The following is a 13,054-nucleotide window of genomic DNA, read 5'->3' as shown; positions in this document are numbered from 1 at the left end:
TCATCAGGGACCTGGCTTCTTCTATAATGTTGCTTTGCCAGCCTTCTTACATGGTCTCATGGCTATTGAAACTGCCACTATCATGTCTACATTTAAGTCAGCAAGAAGAAAGAAAGGACAAGAGGAAAAAATGCTGCTTTCTTTTACAATCGTAATGCAGAAGTTGCACATACCCTCTCCTATCCTATTGGTGAGAAATTGGCCAGATGGCCATACCTAGAGAGGCTAGAAAGTGTGGTCTTTATTCTTGACAGACATATATGCCATGGTAGAAATTCTCTACACAAAGGGGAGCATGGACGTTGGGGAATAACTAGCAGACTCTGCTAGTGATTTTCATGAAGCTGTGGCAAAATCCCAAAGCTACCTCATTCTTCAAAACTGTTCCTTAGAATCATTAACATTGCCTGGTCCTGTGGGAGCCAGGATCAGGGGCTTTACAAAAAAGGGACTGAGAGGAGAAGAGTATATCTTCTGAGGAACGTGTCAGGGTCCAAACTCTAGCAATCTTGGGAAAGTCCATGTCAATGGTGTCCCCTGAAGTTGTATAGTGCACAACCTCTGCAGCTGTATATGACAACACTGCCTATCCCCAGTGGTTTTTCAGTAGAAAAAAAAAACACCTCCTCAGGGATGTCATCATGTGACAATGGTGGTAAGAGGCCAGGAAAACCCAACACCATCTAAGATTCATGGGGCCCTGGAGCTAGGAGGAACCAAATTGTTGCTCCATTCAGAAAACCTCTCCAAAAATCCCAGCCTCTGCTCAGACCCCTCCAGTGACAGGCAGACATGCACCACCATAAACAGCAGCCAATTCTGTGGTTGGACAGTTTTGCAATTAAATCTACTTACTATTTGTATGTTGTAAATCACATACCAGCCCAGTATTTTCCAATTACACTAAAAGAGCCAAAAAATCGTTTTTTAATGTGTTAACATGTAATTGTTTTTATCAAACTGTTTTAATCTTTTGCATTAATGAGAGATTAATTACTATGCCACAGAAAGGAAATACTAGCATTACTTATGGAAGCAAATAAAGAAAAAAAAATTTTCTTCCTTTCAGAGATTTCCAGAAAATTATTTACAGCAAATTTACCTTTGTAGATGAGAGTCTGTCTCCTTGGGAGTTTGCAAATAACCACACTTTTTTGCATGAAAAGGTATTAAGCAAAATTCCTGAATTATATGTATAGTTTATAAAACAATATACTAGCTATCAGTCAGTTGTGCACTTCCATGTATACTGGCCTTTACTTAATATTGCATTATCTGTAGATTGCTCTGTGTCCCTACTTCACTGAAACCAGGTGATTATCTTTTGAAGCCTGATTTCACATAACCTAGAAGATGCACAGATTTGTCAATAAACTATTGCCATTAATTTAAACCATGGTTTATATATACTCACAGAAAGACATAGAATAGGTTTGTGCTTTAAGAAACACTGACCCACAAAAAAAGCCTGAGTTTACACAAAAGATGAATTAAGGGCTGGTCATCCACCTTACAGCAGAATGCACAATAGAATTTCACTCAAGAGCAGGCATCCCCAGGACATTTAAGACAGGAATGTATTTTTCCTAGTTCAAGAGTGCATGGCTTGGAAATTGCAATCTTTGTGGGCAACACAATCGCTCTGTACATAAAGCTTTTAGGTTTAGAGCTCAGGGGCAGTCATTACCATGGCTGCTGCCTGTCTGCCACTGGAACGACTCGTGGGATGGCACTGGGGCTGACCGGCACTTGAGGTTGTGTAACACATCAGACCTTCTGAGGCTGAACCCTTGTTTTGTTTCAAGGCTCAGTCATGACAAGACCTGGTCCCCGAGCATCCCTAACCCTAACCCTAACCCTCCCCAGGTTGGAGATGGCCACTTTAAAACAGACAGCTGGCCCTACTTCATCATTTTTATGGCTCTGACATTTGCTCTCCACTGGCCTCTGGTAAATCAAGAATACAACTGGCTGGACATGAAGATCTGCTTTTAAGATTTAAGAACTAATTAAGTCCTGTCCCCAAGGGACAGGCTCGCTTGCTGGGGAAGTAGCTTGCCATGCTGGCATGGATTTCTTGTTTGAATGCTGCCTCCCTGACTTGCTGGATCTGTAACAAAGCCCTTGAGCTCTCTGAGCTTTTGTTATCTCATTTGTAAAATTGGGACGGTGATACAGCTCCCCCTTGTAAAGCTACGCTAGGGCTCCATGGTGGATGCCTGAGAAGCCCCTGGCACATCGTAGACATGTGGCATCTGGGGTGGCAATTAGGATGATGATGATGATGATGAATGTGAAACACTCTGCTCTCATTTCTAGACCAAGATTTACAATAAAATTATGCACCTGTCCACCTCCAACCTGTCCATGGGGGAAATGACTGCCGGGCAGATCTGTAATCTGGTTGCCATCGACACCAACCAACTCATGTGGTTTTTCTTCTTGTGCCCAAACCTTTGGGCTATGCCAGTACAGGTACCAGACGTGTGCTGGGGAGTGGGGGGACAGGGAGGGGTGGCAGCAGGACACAAAACCAGAATCTGTTGGTCCATGTCCAGTGACTAGGAACTCAACATCTTCCATTCTATGTTTCCCTGTACCTTCCACTCCCTTGGGGTCTCCATGGGGTGTACCCCTAGGTTTCTATACTGTCCTATACTCTGCAAGAAATCTAGTCATCTCTCTTGATTACCAGAGAAGGCAGTATCATTAAGACTTTAGAAATGCAGCCAACTTTATAAACTATAGAATAATCATACATGGAACACTTTTGCAGATGTTAAAGGTTATGTTGAAGCAAATTACTTAATTAACATTGAAAAGTGTTCATGGTTGGGCACGGTGGCTCACACCAGTAATCCCAGCACTTTGGGAGGCCGAGGCAGGAGGATCACTTGAGCCCAGGAGCTCAAGACCAGCCTAAGCAACATAGGAAGACCCTGTCTCTACAAAAAATTTAAAAATTAGCAGGCATGGTGGCGCACATGTGTAGTCCCAGCTACTCAAGATGCTGAGGCAAGAGGATTGCTGAGCCCGGGAGTTTGAGGTTGCAGTAAGCTATGATGATGCCACTGCACTCTAGCCCAGGCAACAGAGAAAGACCCTGTCTCAAAAAAAAAAAAAACAACCAAAGAAACAAAAACTTAAAAAAAAAAGTGTTCGTGATGTATTTTTAAACAAAAAGAGTAAGTTACAAAGTAGTATATGCTGTATGATTACTACTAAGTTGAAATAAATGTACGTACAGATTTGCAGAGATTCACACAGAAAAGGAACTAGAAGTCTGCATGGCAGGATTACAAGCGATTTTTATTTTCTTTATGCATTTCTAAATTCTCCAATAATCATGACATCAAAAACGTGGTAATTTTAGAAGCCAGGCAATCTTTGGGGCTGGCTCAGGAGGAGGCACATTCTCCCCCAACAATAGTGGGAGAATCCTCAGCGTGGTCAACCTGAGCCCTGGCCTTGTCTACTCCATCTCCCATCCAGAGATCTCCAGGACTGGAGTCTGACCCCTGTCCTGTGCCTGGGAATGAATCTTAGCACGCTGGTGCCAGACCAGAAACCAGAATCCCAGACCCATTTCCAGAGGGCCTGCAGGTTCCACAGAGACTTTCTGGTATAGCAGAAAGGGTCTGGACCTGGGTGAGACAGGCTGATGCAAACACTTAACCTCTCTGAGCCTTGGTTTCCTTGTCTATGAAATGGGGATGATGCCTAATCTCTGGAGTTGCTGTGACACCTTAGTTAGATAGTGTAAGTAAAGCACGAAGCAGAGTGCCCAGCAGGGTGGTCACGTAGTGAATATCAGACCCCTTTAACTTGCAGACATTTGTTGTGAGCAAGACTTTTCCATTACTTGGGATGCAGATTTCATAAACCTTAATCTTGAGTGATTTTTATTGGTCCTCCCTGTCTTAGAATTCAAAGATATTAAAGGAACATAGGAGGAGGGGCTCACACAGGGAGACCGCTAGGTAAGATGGGGATGTAGGGAATCTGATGTCCTTTTTTACAGAAACGGCCATACATGCCACCCCCCATTACCACCTGCTCACGCCCAGTCTGCTCCCCGGCCCCACCGCCAAGATGGATCAATGACTGCAAAACCTACAGAAAGGCCTGGAGTACTTATCTATTAATAATAAAGTCACCAACCAGCCTTTTTTCCACAAGACCCTTTCTAAGATGCGTGCTGTGGCACACCCTGTAGTCTCAGCCACTTAGGAGGCTGAGATGGGAGAATTGGTTGAGCCTGGGAGTTCAAGTCCAGCCTGGGCAACATAGTGAAACCCCATCTCTAAAAAATTTTTAAAAACCAGGAGAAACGAATATTTCTCACCATGCTGCTCTCGTTAGTTAAAACTTCAGGCTGTGAGGGCCTGGGACAGAGAGAGACAGCCTGGGATGATGCTAACAAGTACACAGCACTCGAAAGTTTATAAGACTCTTTCTGTTGTGTCACCTTGAAAAGTCTATTTCGTACTATTTTATCTACCAAACCTGCTGCATTACTATTGTTAGTAGTACTTACAGTGTTTCTTGCACATGTGTCATTGTTAATAGTACTAACTAGTACGAAGTATCAACCCCTGTGTGTGGCTGGCCCTGTCCCAGCCCCGCTCACTTGTGAAATTTAACCTTCACAACACTTGGGGTGGGGAGGCGAGGGATTTTTATCTCCAGTAATTACTTTCCCTTGCTTATTTATCATGAAGTGTCATTTAGTTTCGGCTTTTAATTCACCAAAGACCATACCTTTGCCACTTATAGATTTGACTCAACTACTAGGAATTGATACAATCCCAGCCCGTGGCAAAGAAACTTGATGTGCTCAGGATTCCGTGTGCGGCCTGGTTAGCCACAGGGCACATGAGGCTTTTTGTAAGATTGAAATTAGCGCAGGAGCCCCATTCCAGTGTAAGCCCTGAGGGCTCTCCCTGGTTCGTAATCTTTTTTTGGTCACACGCACTTTTTAAAATCCACCCATTTAAAGTGTACAGCTCAGTGGTTTTTAGTATATTAAGAGTTATGTAGCCATCATCAAAAATTTAGCAATTTTCATCACCCCTACAAAGAAGCCCATACCCATTGGCAGTCACTCCTCGTCCCTGCCCCCAGCCCTGTGTGACCACTAATGTACACTTACTTTTGAAAAATCTAATGAAGCTTTCTTAGAAAAAACAAGCACTTGTTCACACATTTTGCCTATAATTTTAGCAGCTTCATGGCCCCACCCCTGAAGTTTATCAAGGGCACCAAGTTAAGGAACTTGGCCACAGTGGATACCTCTGTGTTTCCTAATCTCATGGGCGTCAGAGGCCCAGAGAGGGCAGGGGCCTGACCATAGGCCACACAGCGAATGACAGTGTAAGTAAGGATGCTCCAGTAGGAACATCTTACCCACGCATCTCCTTTCTGCAGTTCCCTCCTGACAGGATTCCCCTGAGGCTTTTTTGTTTGTTTGTTTTTAAGGAAGGTTAGCCACCTTGTATTGATCTCCAGGTATATGCCAGGCACTATTCTAGGTGCTTATCACAGAGGTTCATTTAATTGTCACAGCAGTCCTGAAAAGTGGGCATTATAATCACCATTTTAGAGATGAGGAAGCTGAGACTCAGAGAGGTTAAGTAACTTCCCTGAGATTGCACAGCTAAGAACTAGAGCTGCCTTCAAACTCAGAGCCATAGACTCCAGGGACTGTGTTCTCCTTACTGCACTAGACTGCTTTCCTAACCTGTAACTAAGAGACAAAATGGGCCTTTTCTTTCTCACATTTGCTTTGCACACCCAGAATCCCTCATTTCTGGTATTTTCCCCCATGAGGGCCATTCAGACCCCTGCAGAAGAGAGGGATGGACCAAGGAGGCTGGGGAGCACAAGAGGGGAGCATGAGGAGGAGCCGTGGAGCAGCAGCTGCATCCCCAGCTCCAACTCCAGCCACTGCCAGCCCCTTGGCAGTGGTGTGGGTACGGTGCTGCCCCCCAAGGTGCCCTATTAGTGATGCTGGGGCATCCTGGAATCTTTCTTTGTGTCTGGCACAACCGAGTCTGGCTGCAGAACACCCCGATTGCCTCCATATGCAGCACAGCTAATGCCAGGGATAGCTGTCCAGGAGCATGGTGGCAGCAGGCAGGAAGGGGTAGGAGGGGTCTTCATCTCCTAGAGTGGTCCTCTGCCCATCCATTAAACGCTGAGAGGCAGGTGGTGAGGGACCACTTCCCAGCCTCTAAGATACCTGCTAATGCAGGAGGCTTTCTGTGATTAGCAGAACTTTCAGAGCCTCCCACCTACTCCTCTGCCCTTGAGGCGGTGCAGGGAGCTTGATGCCAATCTGGTGCAGGGCCAGACCAGGTGGCCTTTCCCTCTCACCTGTTCTTTTTTCAGCTAAGGAAGCCAGCACATCTGTTCTTTGAGAATAAACCCTGTATTAAGAGTGCCTGCCTTTGAAGGCAACCTGAGAAACTGTCACCTTGCTGCTTTGGGGACAGGCAAGAGCAATTTACACTTCTCATAAATATTCAGAAGTAGACAGTCATTTACATAAAGCTAGAAACAGAATTAATTATCAGAGAATACTTGCTAGATTCATTAAAACATTAAAGGCACCAGGAGCATAAGAATGCAAAGCAAACCCTCAGACCCCGGCTGGTTTTGTCTGGCTGGATGCAGCGGTTGTGGCCCTTTGTTCATGCCTGGCTTTTTTCCAGTGAGAATGGAATGCCAGCCATGATAGACAGAAGACAGAACAAAAGGTGCTGTCACACTCATTGTGCAGTCTCAGCTCTGAGATTTCTCTCTGGAAAGTAGAGTTGGAGAGAATTAAGGTTTCAGCCAGCCTTGCAGATAAATGCAATTAGTTACCAGCCCAGAAACTCTCTGATGGTGTTAACCCATCCTTCTGAAATTGCTGTCACACCTCCTTCCGTGCACCCCCTCCGCAAGACAATTTGGAAACCTGGGCACCAAGGCATGTCCCACTCTAGGGGAAGGAGGGGTTTTCCCAACACCCCCTGCAAGGCAGCCGCCAGGTCAAAGGGAACTCATCCCCACACCCCCTTCCCTAGATCATCGTGGGTGTGATTCTCCTCTACTACATCCTCGGAGTCAGTGCCTTGATCGGAGCAGCTGTCATCATTCTGCTGGCTCCTGTCCAGTACTTCGTGGCCACCAAGCTCTCCCAGGCCCAGCGGAGCACGCTGGTGAGTGTCCGGAGGTGTGCAGGTCTCCCTGTTCCCATCCTTCCCCGTGTCTACCTGCTGCCTCCCCTCACGGCAGCGGGTCTCTTCCCTGACGCCCACACTGTCACTGACCTTGAGTGGGACACGTTTCCTGTCCAGGCCTCAGCTTCTTTGTCTGTGAAAGGGGGTTAATGGAGAGGGCGGGGAGCCTCCCTGTGGGCACAGGATCTGGGTGAGGGTGTTGACTTGGCGTCGGGTGGGGGCAGAGGAATCTCCTCTCTGACCCAGTGACCCCTGCAGGAGTATTCCAACGAGCGGCTGAAGCAGACCAACGAGATGCTGCGCGGCATCAAGCTGCTCAAGCTGTACGCCTGGGAGAACATCTTCCGCACGCGGGTGGAGGAGACCCGCAGGAAGGAGATGACCAGCCTCAGGGCCTTTGCCATCTACACCTCCATCTCCAGTGAGTTTGCCCAAGCAGCCAGCCCCGGGGCTGCTGCCCACATGCAAGGAGCAGGCGTCAGGGCGTGGGTGAGGGGGTGGGGGTGACAGACACAGCGACGCTTTGGTATTATCCCAGTATTCTTCATTCATTTATCCAGCAAACACATATTGAGAGCCTGCTATGTGCTGGGCGCTGTGCCAGCCGTCAGAGTACAGCGGTGAGAAAGAGAGATGAGGTCTCGTTCCTCCTGGAGCTGTTACGTTACTGACAGGTGGCAGTAAGCAAATAAATGACAATGGTTTAGGAGTTTGCAGTAAGTCAGACTGAGCTACCACTGCCCTGGGGAAGCTACGAGGAAGCTTCCGTCCCCCTGGGGACATGCAAAAGAAAAAGGTTAGTTCTCCTTAAAGATCAGAAGCCCAAACTTAAGGTATTCACAGGTGTTGGGACTAATTTATATTAAACAAGTGGTTTGGGAACCCCAAGCCAAAAGGAAAAAAAAGGCCAAAACTGGTAAAACTCCTAAGGTTCCAGCAGACACACATATTAAAACCACTTTACAAAGAATATGGGACTCGTATGGCAAAATTGTTGAACTGCTGAAGAATGAGCCAATAAGAAATAAAAGTCCACAAGAGGAAAATGAACACCAAAGTGAAAGTCACCAGATGCCAAAAAATAGGAGAATTAGTCCCTCAATACCTGGAGATGATAGAATAATCTAAAAGAGATAATAAAATAAGTAAATTTAAATAATTAAAGAGATTTTTAAAAAGGTATAAAACCCACAAGGCAATACAGGAAAGTATTAAGGGAAAAGATCCAAAAGAATTTCCCGAAGTTAACATTTTAGTTATTGAAATTAATTCAGAGAACGATAGTCACCTGGACAGAGTAAGGGCTCGTGTCCGTCAGGTGATCCCTAGAATCCCGGCCCAAGTTTATGTCACAGGTGGTCTCGTGAATCCACCCCAAGTGCATAATTGGAGTGTAAAGATATTTAGCAGCTGGCAGAGCCCACCCTAGTTCCCCGACCTGTCCAGTTTAAGAGCCATCATGGTAAGTAGGGCCAAGTGGAAGCCCACAAAGAGAAAAAACAAAAAAGAAACCAAAACGTCCTCGGTGTACAGGTTAAAAGAATTAGCATAGCTGAAGAGGGAATTTGTGAACTAGAACACAGATCTGTGGCAATTACACAGACTGTGACAAGGAGAATAAATGAAAAAGGTCTTCTGCAAGTTGAGAGAACAGTTGGGAAATCGAGGCCCAGAGGGGAGTGTGTTCCTGAGGTCACTCCTGAGATTAACAGCATGGCTCAGACTAGACCCTACAAAGTCTCGGAGGTCCCCCACAAAGAGCTGGGGACCTATGTAGGGTGAAGAAGACTTAGGACACCACAGGGCATCATTGTGAGGCTACTTTCTCTTAGAAGAGAAACAACCTAGAGTGGGCTCTGCCAGGAGTGGAAAATAGGGGAGGAAATTAGGAGAGGCTACTGACCACCCTCCCCACCCCCAGCTAAAATTCATTCTTTTGGTGTGCCTAGAAGAAACACACCTGTGGGGGACAATAATGGAGGGTGTGCTGGGAATATCTCCCAGTTAGGATTGTACAGCAAGCCTCATGGAGAATGAGACGGTTGCTCAGGTCGTCTGTGTGTCCTGGCATTCATGCTGCCTAGAGAGAGGGTCTGATGGAGCCAGGTGGCCGCCACCCTGGACGAGGGTTCTCACGGGGCTGGCACTGATCACCCAGGTGTCCAGCCTCCCATGTCCAGCCAGACCACGGTGTCCTGTGCCTCAGGCTGGGCCCCTGCTCCAGTCTAGTGGCTAAACCATCCACCATACATGGCACAAGCCATGGTATCTTTATGCAGGAAGTCTGCTAAGATCAGATTTTCTAGAATGGAGCTGTGAGCATGTCAGGCAGTCATTGCTGGATTCCTCACCAAGACACACCCAGTTCCAAGTCTCTCTCCTTTATCCTCATCCCTGACTCAGGCTGAGCACTCCATAGACAGGGGAGATTGGGAAGGAACATCTAGGAGCTCAGAAAAGCCAGTGTCCGCAGTGCCAGGCCCACTTCAGCCTTCTCTCTGTCAGCTCTGCCTGCCTGCCCCTGGGGGTGGTTAGTGAGCAGTAGCCCCACACTTGTGCGCAACCCCCGGAGTCACAGACAGTTCCCAGCAGTGGGAACAGCTGCTGGGGTAGGGGAGGGCTCCTCCCACGACTCGGGGACTTGCTCTCCCAGCAATGACATGGCAGGGTGGGAAGGGCAGGCTCACCATTCTAAGATGAAGAGAGGGAAGAGAAGCAGCAAGGACAGTGGGTCCCCAAGATTCCTGGCACACCAGGCAGCAGAGTGGGGGCAACCTTGGGTCATGTAGCTGGGGGCAGGAGGCAGCTACTCTGACTGCTCCTAGGAGATGTACACTCATTTCCAGCATTCCAAACGGCAACCTGGGCTATTTCCCTCTGTAAACAACATCGTAAGATGCTTAGAGTCTGGCTAGCCTGTCTAGTAGGCACTCCTTGTCCCATGGGGCCCTCGGAAGACAAGCCATTGCTTTGTGATGGGCCTGGGCCCAGGAGGACCTAGGGACATGTTGTCAAGAGCTGAGATGACTCTGGAAGAAGTAAGGGGCTTTGGAGCCGAGCAGGAGCCTACCAAGGGCCCCTCAGTTGTCCAAGCAACCTAGTCAGATACGCAGAGGAGCCCAGGTTGGAAGAGGGGAGTGGGGGGAGGGAGGGGAAGAAAGGAGAGGGAAGAGCCTCAGGGAGAGCTTTGAAAACCAAGTGCTGTTTGCTTAGTGTGTTTGCCCTTCCTGGGATGTGCTAGTCAGCAGTGGAGGGGGAGAGAGACGGGTGGCAGGAAGAGGGCACCTCCTGGCTGCAGGCATATGCTTTGAGTGTGTTTTCATTTACCTCCTCCCGGACTTCCTGCCTTCTGTTACCAGGGATCAGGACACAGGTCATTAGGCATGAGGTAATGGGGCATCTCTTGTTCTCACCCCTGGCGCCAGTCATGGGGTCTGGGCGCTGCAGAGGAGCTGCAGAGTCACATTTCCTGATGGGCCCGTCCCGGGGATGCCTGCTGGGCTTTCAGTCTGGCGGTCGCACGCCAGGCCATCGGGCTGCCGGGCAGATGACGTTACCTCTGACACGCTATCTGATGGCCTCACCATGAGTGTCACTGAGGGCTTCTGTGTATGCAGCCCTGAGCTGGTGCAGGGCAGTGTGGGGGACTGAAACGGAAATGGGTTCAGTGTCCCCAACATCAAAATCCAGAATCGATATTTCCTCTTGAAGACAAATAGAGATGTAAGTTATTCAGTGGGTGCAGAGTGAGCCCCCACCTGTGTGCCCCAGCCTGTGCTAAGCACCAGGAAGGAGGCAAGGGACAAGATGTGCCCCCCCTTCTCAAGGAGTCTGTGCTCTGCTGAGAAGTCAGGGCTGGCGTGCACAGAGCAGTGTGGCAGCGAGCCCCAAACCGTGTCCAGCCCTGTGCTGGCTGCCTGGCAAGCCCGACTGCGCTTAGTCCTCATAACAGCTTGGGGGGCATGTTGCTCCACTGTTCCATTTTGCAGCAGAGAGGACTGAGGCTCAGTGAGGCAAAATGACTCGATAAGGTCCTCAGCCAGTAAATGGCAGAGCACAGAGAAGGAGGCCCATGTGGGCCGGGAGTTCAGAGATCCGTGTGGGGCTACACCTTGCAAGATGGCAGGATTTCAGTGCATAGGGGACAAAGTGGGAGGAGGCTGGAGGCAAATGCCGTGGCCACTGCCTTTACAAGTCAGTTTGATCCTTTCCTTGCAGAGCAGTGAAACTCTAGGTGCTTCCTCGGTATCTGAGGACAAACCTGGCAGAGGTGACTAAGGGGTCCCAGGTCCTACTGGTCAAACACCCGATATGCTGCCAGTTCGTTCTGTCCTTTGTGCAGCACCCATTCTAGAGCCTTCTCTCAGCGCCAGGCTCTACAGAAGGCATGGACATTAAAGAGGAGGCAGGCATGGCCCCGGCCCTCCCGGTCTTGTGGGAGACTGACCAAGCCCATGAATGGTGGCTGTGCATGTGGTAGAGCCACACAGTCAGTTCCAAATACTCCTCTTTCTCTTTTGTGTTACTCGCCCAACCCTGGGTCATTTGTTTCTTGCATTCGCTTCTTTAACAAATACCTGCTGAGCACCTTCTTTGTGCCAGGTGCTGTGCTAGGCATGGGGGATGCGGAGGGGGGGCACAGATCAGTCCCAGCCCACAGGGTGCCAGACACGCAACAGCGTCATGAGTGACAGCAACAGAAAGGGGTATTCTGGGCATGCATGGAGTTACGAGTTGCACCCGACCTAGTCTTAGGAGCGGTGGGTGTCAGGGAAGTCTTGTCAGAGGCCAGTCCTCTTGCTAACTCCCAAAGGACGACCACCAGTTAGCCAGACGAGGGGAGCAGTGGCCCAGGCACAAAGGCTCAAGACTCAACGTGACTTGATGAGGGGAGGGTAGCAAGACCAGCCCACGCGGGACCCTGTGTGCTGTGTTCAGGCCCCTGGGTTTCCTCCTGAGCCAGGGGGAGCCACGGAAGAAGTTTAAGTAAAGGAAGATGAGTTTGCATCTCTCTCCATATTCTGTGCTCAGAGCTCTTCCCTGTTCCCCGTCGGGTTGGAACCACAGTCTGGCGGGGCCTCCTTGGATGAGTGGGACTGGCCTCATGCTGTGTCCTGAAAAACAGAAAACAAACCAAAACACCCACCTCAGCCATCAGTGGGCGGTTGGGGGACAGGATGGTGCTGGCGAGCCCCATGCACAGGGCACACAGCCCGGGGCCTGGCTTTTCTTTGCAAGTCTTGCTCTCCCTCTGTCCTCCTCGGCGGAGGCCCTGACTCAGAACAGCCAGCCTAGGGAGACAAGGTGACCTGGAGACCTGGTCCCCCTCCTTTTCCAGCGTCTCTGAAATTCTTCTTCGATATCTGCCCTTCCTTCCGCCCGTTGGTGCAGCTGCAGTGGGTTGCTTATGCATACCCTGGCTTGGTGGCAGGGTGGCTGAGGCAGAGCCTATGCTCATCAGTTAAGGAGGCCAAAATTAGTCTGGCTGTGGAGCCTCCTGCGCACTTCCTCAGCGGCCGGCAACAGACACACCGGTAACCTGATTGCCTCCCGCCTCTGTTGACTGTGCTGACTACTGGGCTAACTGGGAAATAGCCCCTGGAAGAAATTCATTTCCTCTCCTGCAGGTGCACCTTGCAGTTAGGCCCAGGCTGTGAGCCTGCACACCCCTCCCCTGGCCCTCTGCGGGCACCAAAGCTGAAGTTAACCAGAGGCACAAAAGGCTGGCTGTGCCTCCCTGGCTTCCGAAATATTTGTCGATGCTTTGGAAATGAAAAGGTCCTGGTATTGTAATGGCAGGCTGGCGCCCACACAGCCAGACAGCATTC

General features: G+C 49.2%; 1 protein-coding gene across 2 annotated transcripts in view; it reads left to right on the top strand.

Annotated features, from left to right (window-relative positions):
* The window catches only part of ABCC8 (ATP binding cassette subfamily C member 8), a 75,661-nt gene that overhangs the window by 21,998 nt on the left and 40,609 nt on the right, over positions 1-13,054 (top strand). For both annotated transcript variants that reach the window (XM_045557617.1, XM_045557616.1), the window contains exons 8-10: positions 2,320-2,475; positions 7,071-7,205; positions 7,485-7,647. In XM_045557617.1, coding sequence (XP_045413573.1) covers positions 2,320-2,475; positions 7,071-7,205; positions 7,485-7,647 — 454 coding nt within the window. The remainder of the gene's footprint in view (positions 1-2,319; positions 2,476-7,070; positions 7,206-7,484; positions 7,648-13,054) is intronic.

Source organism: Lemur catta, chromosome 7 (assembly GCF_020740605.2).
Source record: "Lemur catta isolate mLemCat1 chromosome 7, mLemCat1.pri, whole genome shotgun sequence".
Taxonomy (NCBI): Eukaryota; Metazoa; Chordata; class Mammalia; order Primates; family Lemuridae; genus Lemur; species Lemur catta.
Note: the sequence above shows the minus strand (reverse complement) of the source record. Positions and strands in the feature narration are given on the sequence as shown.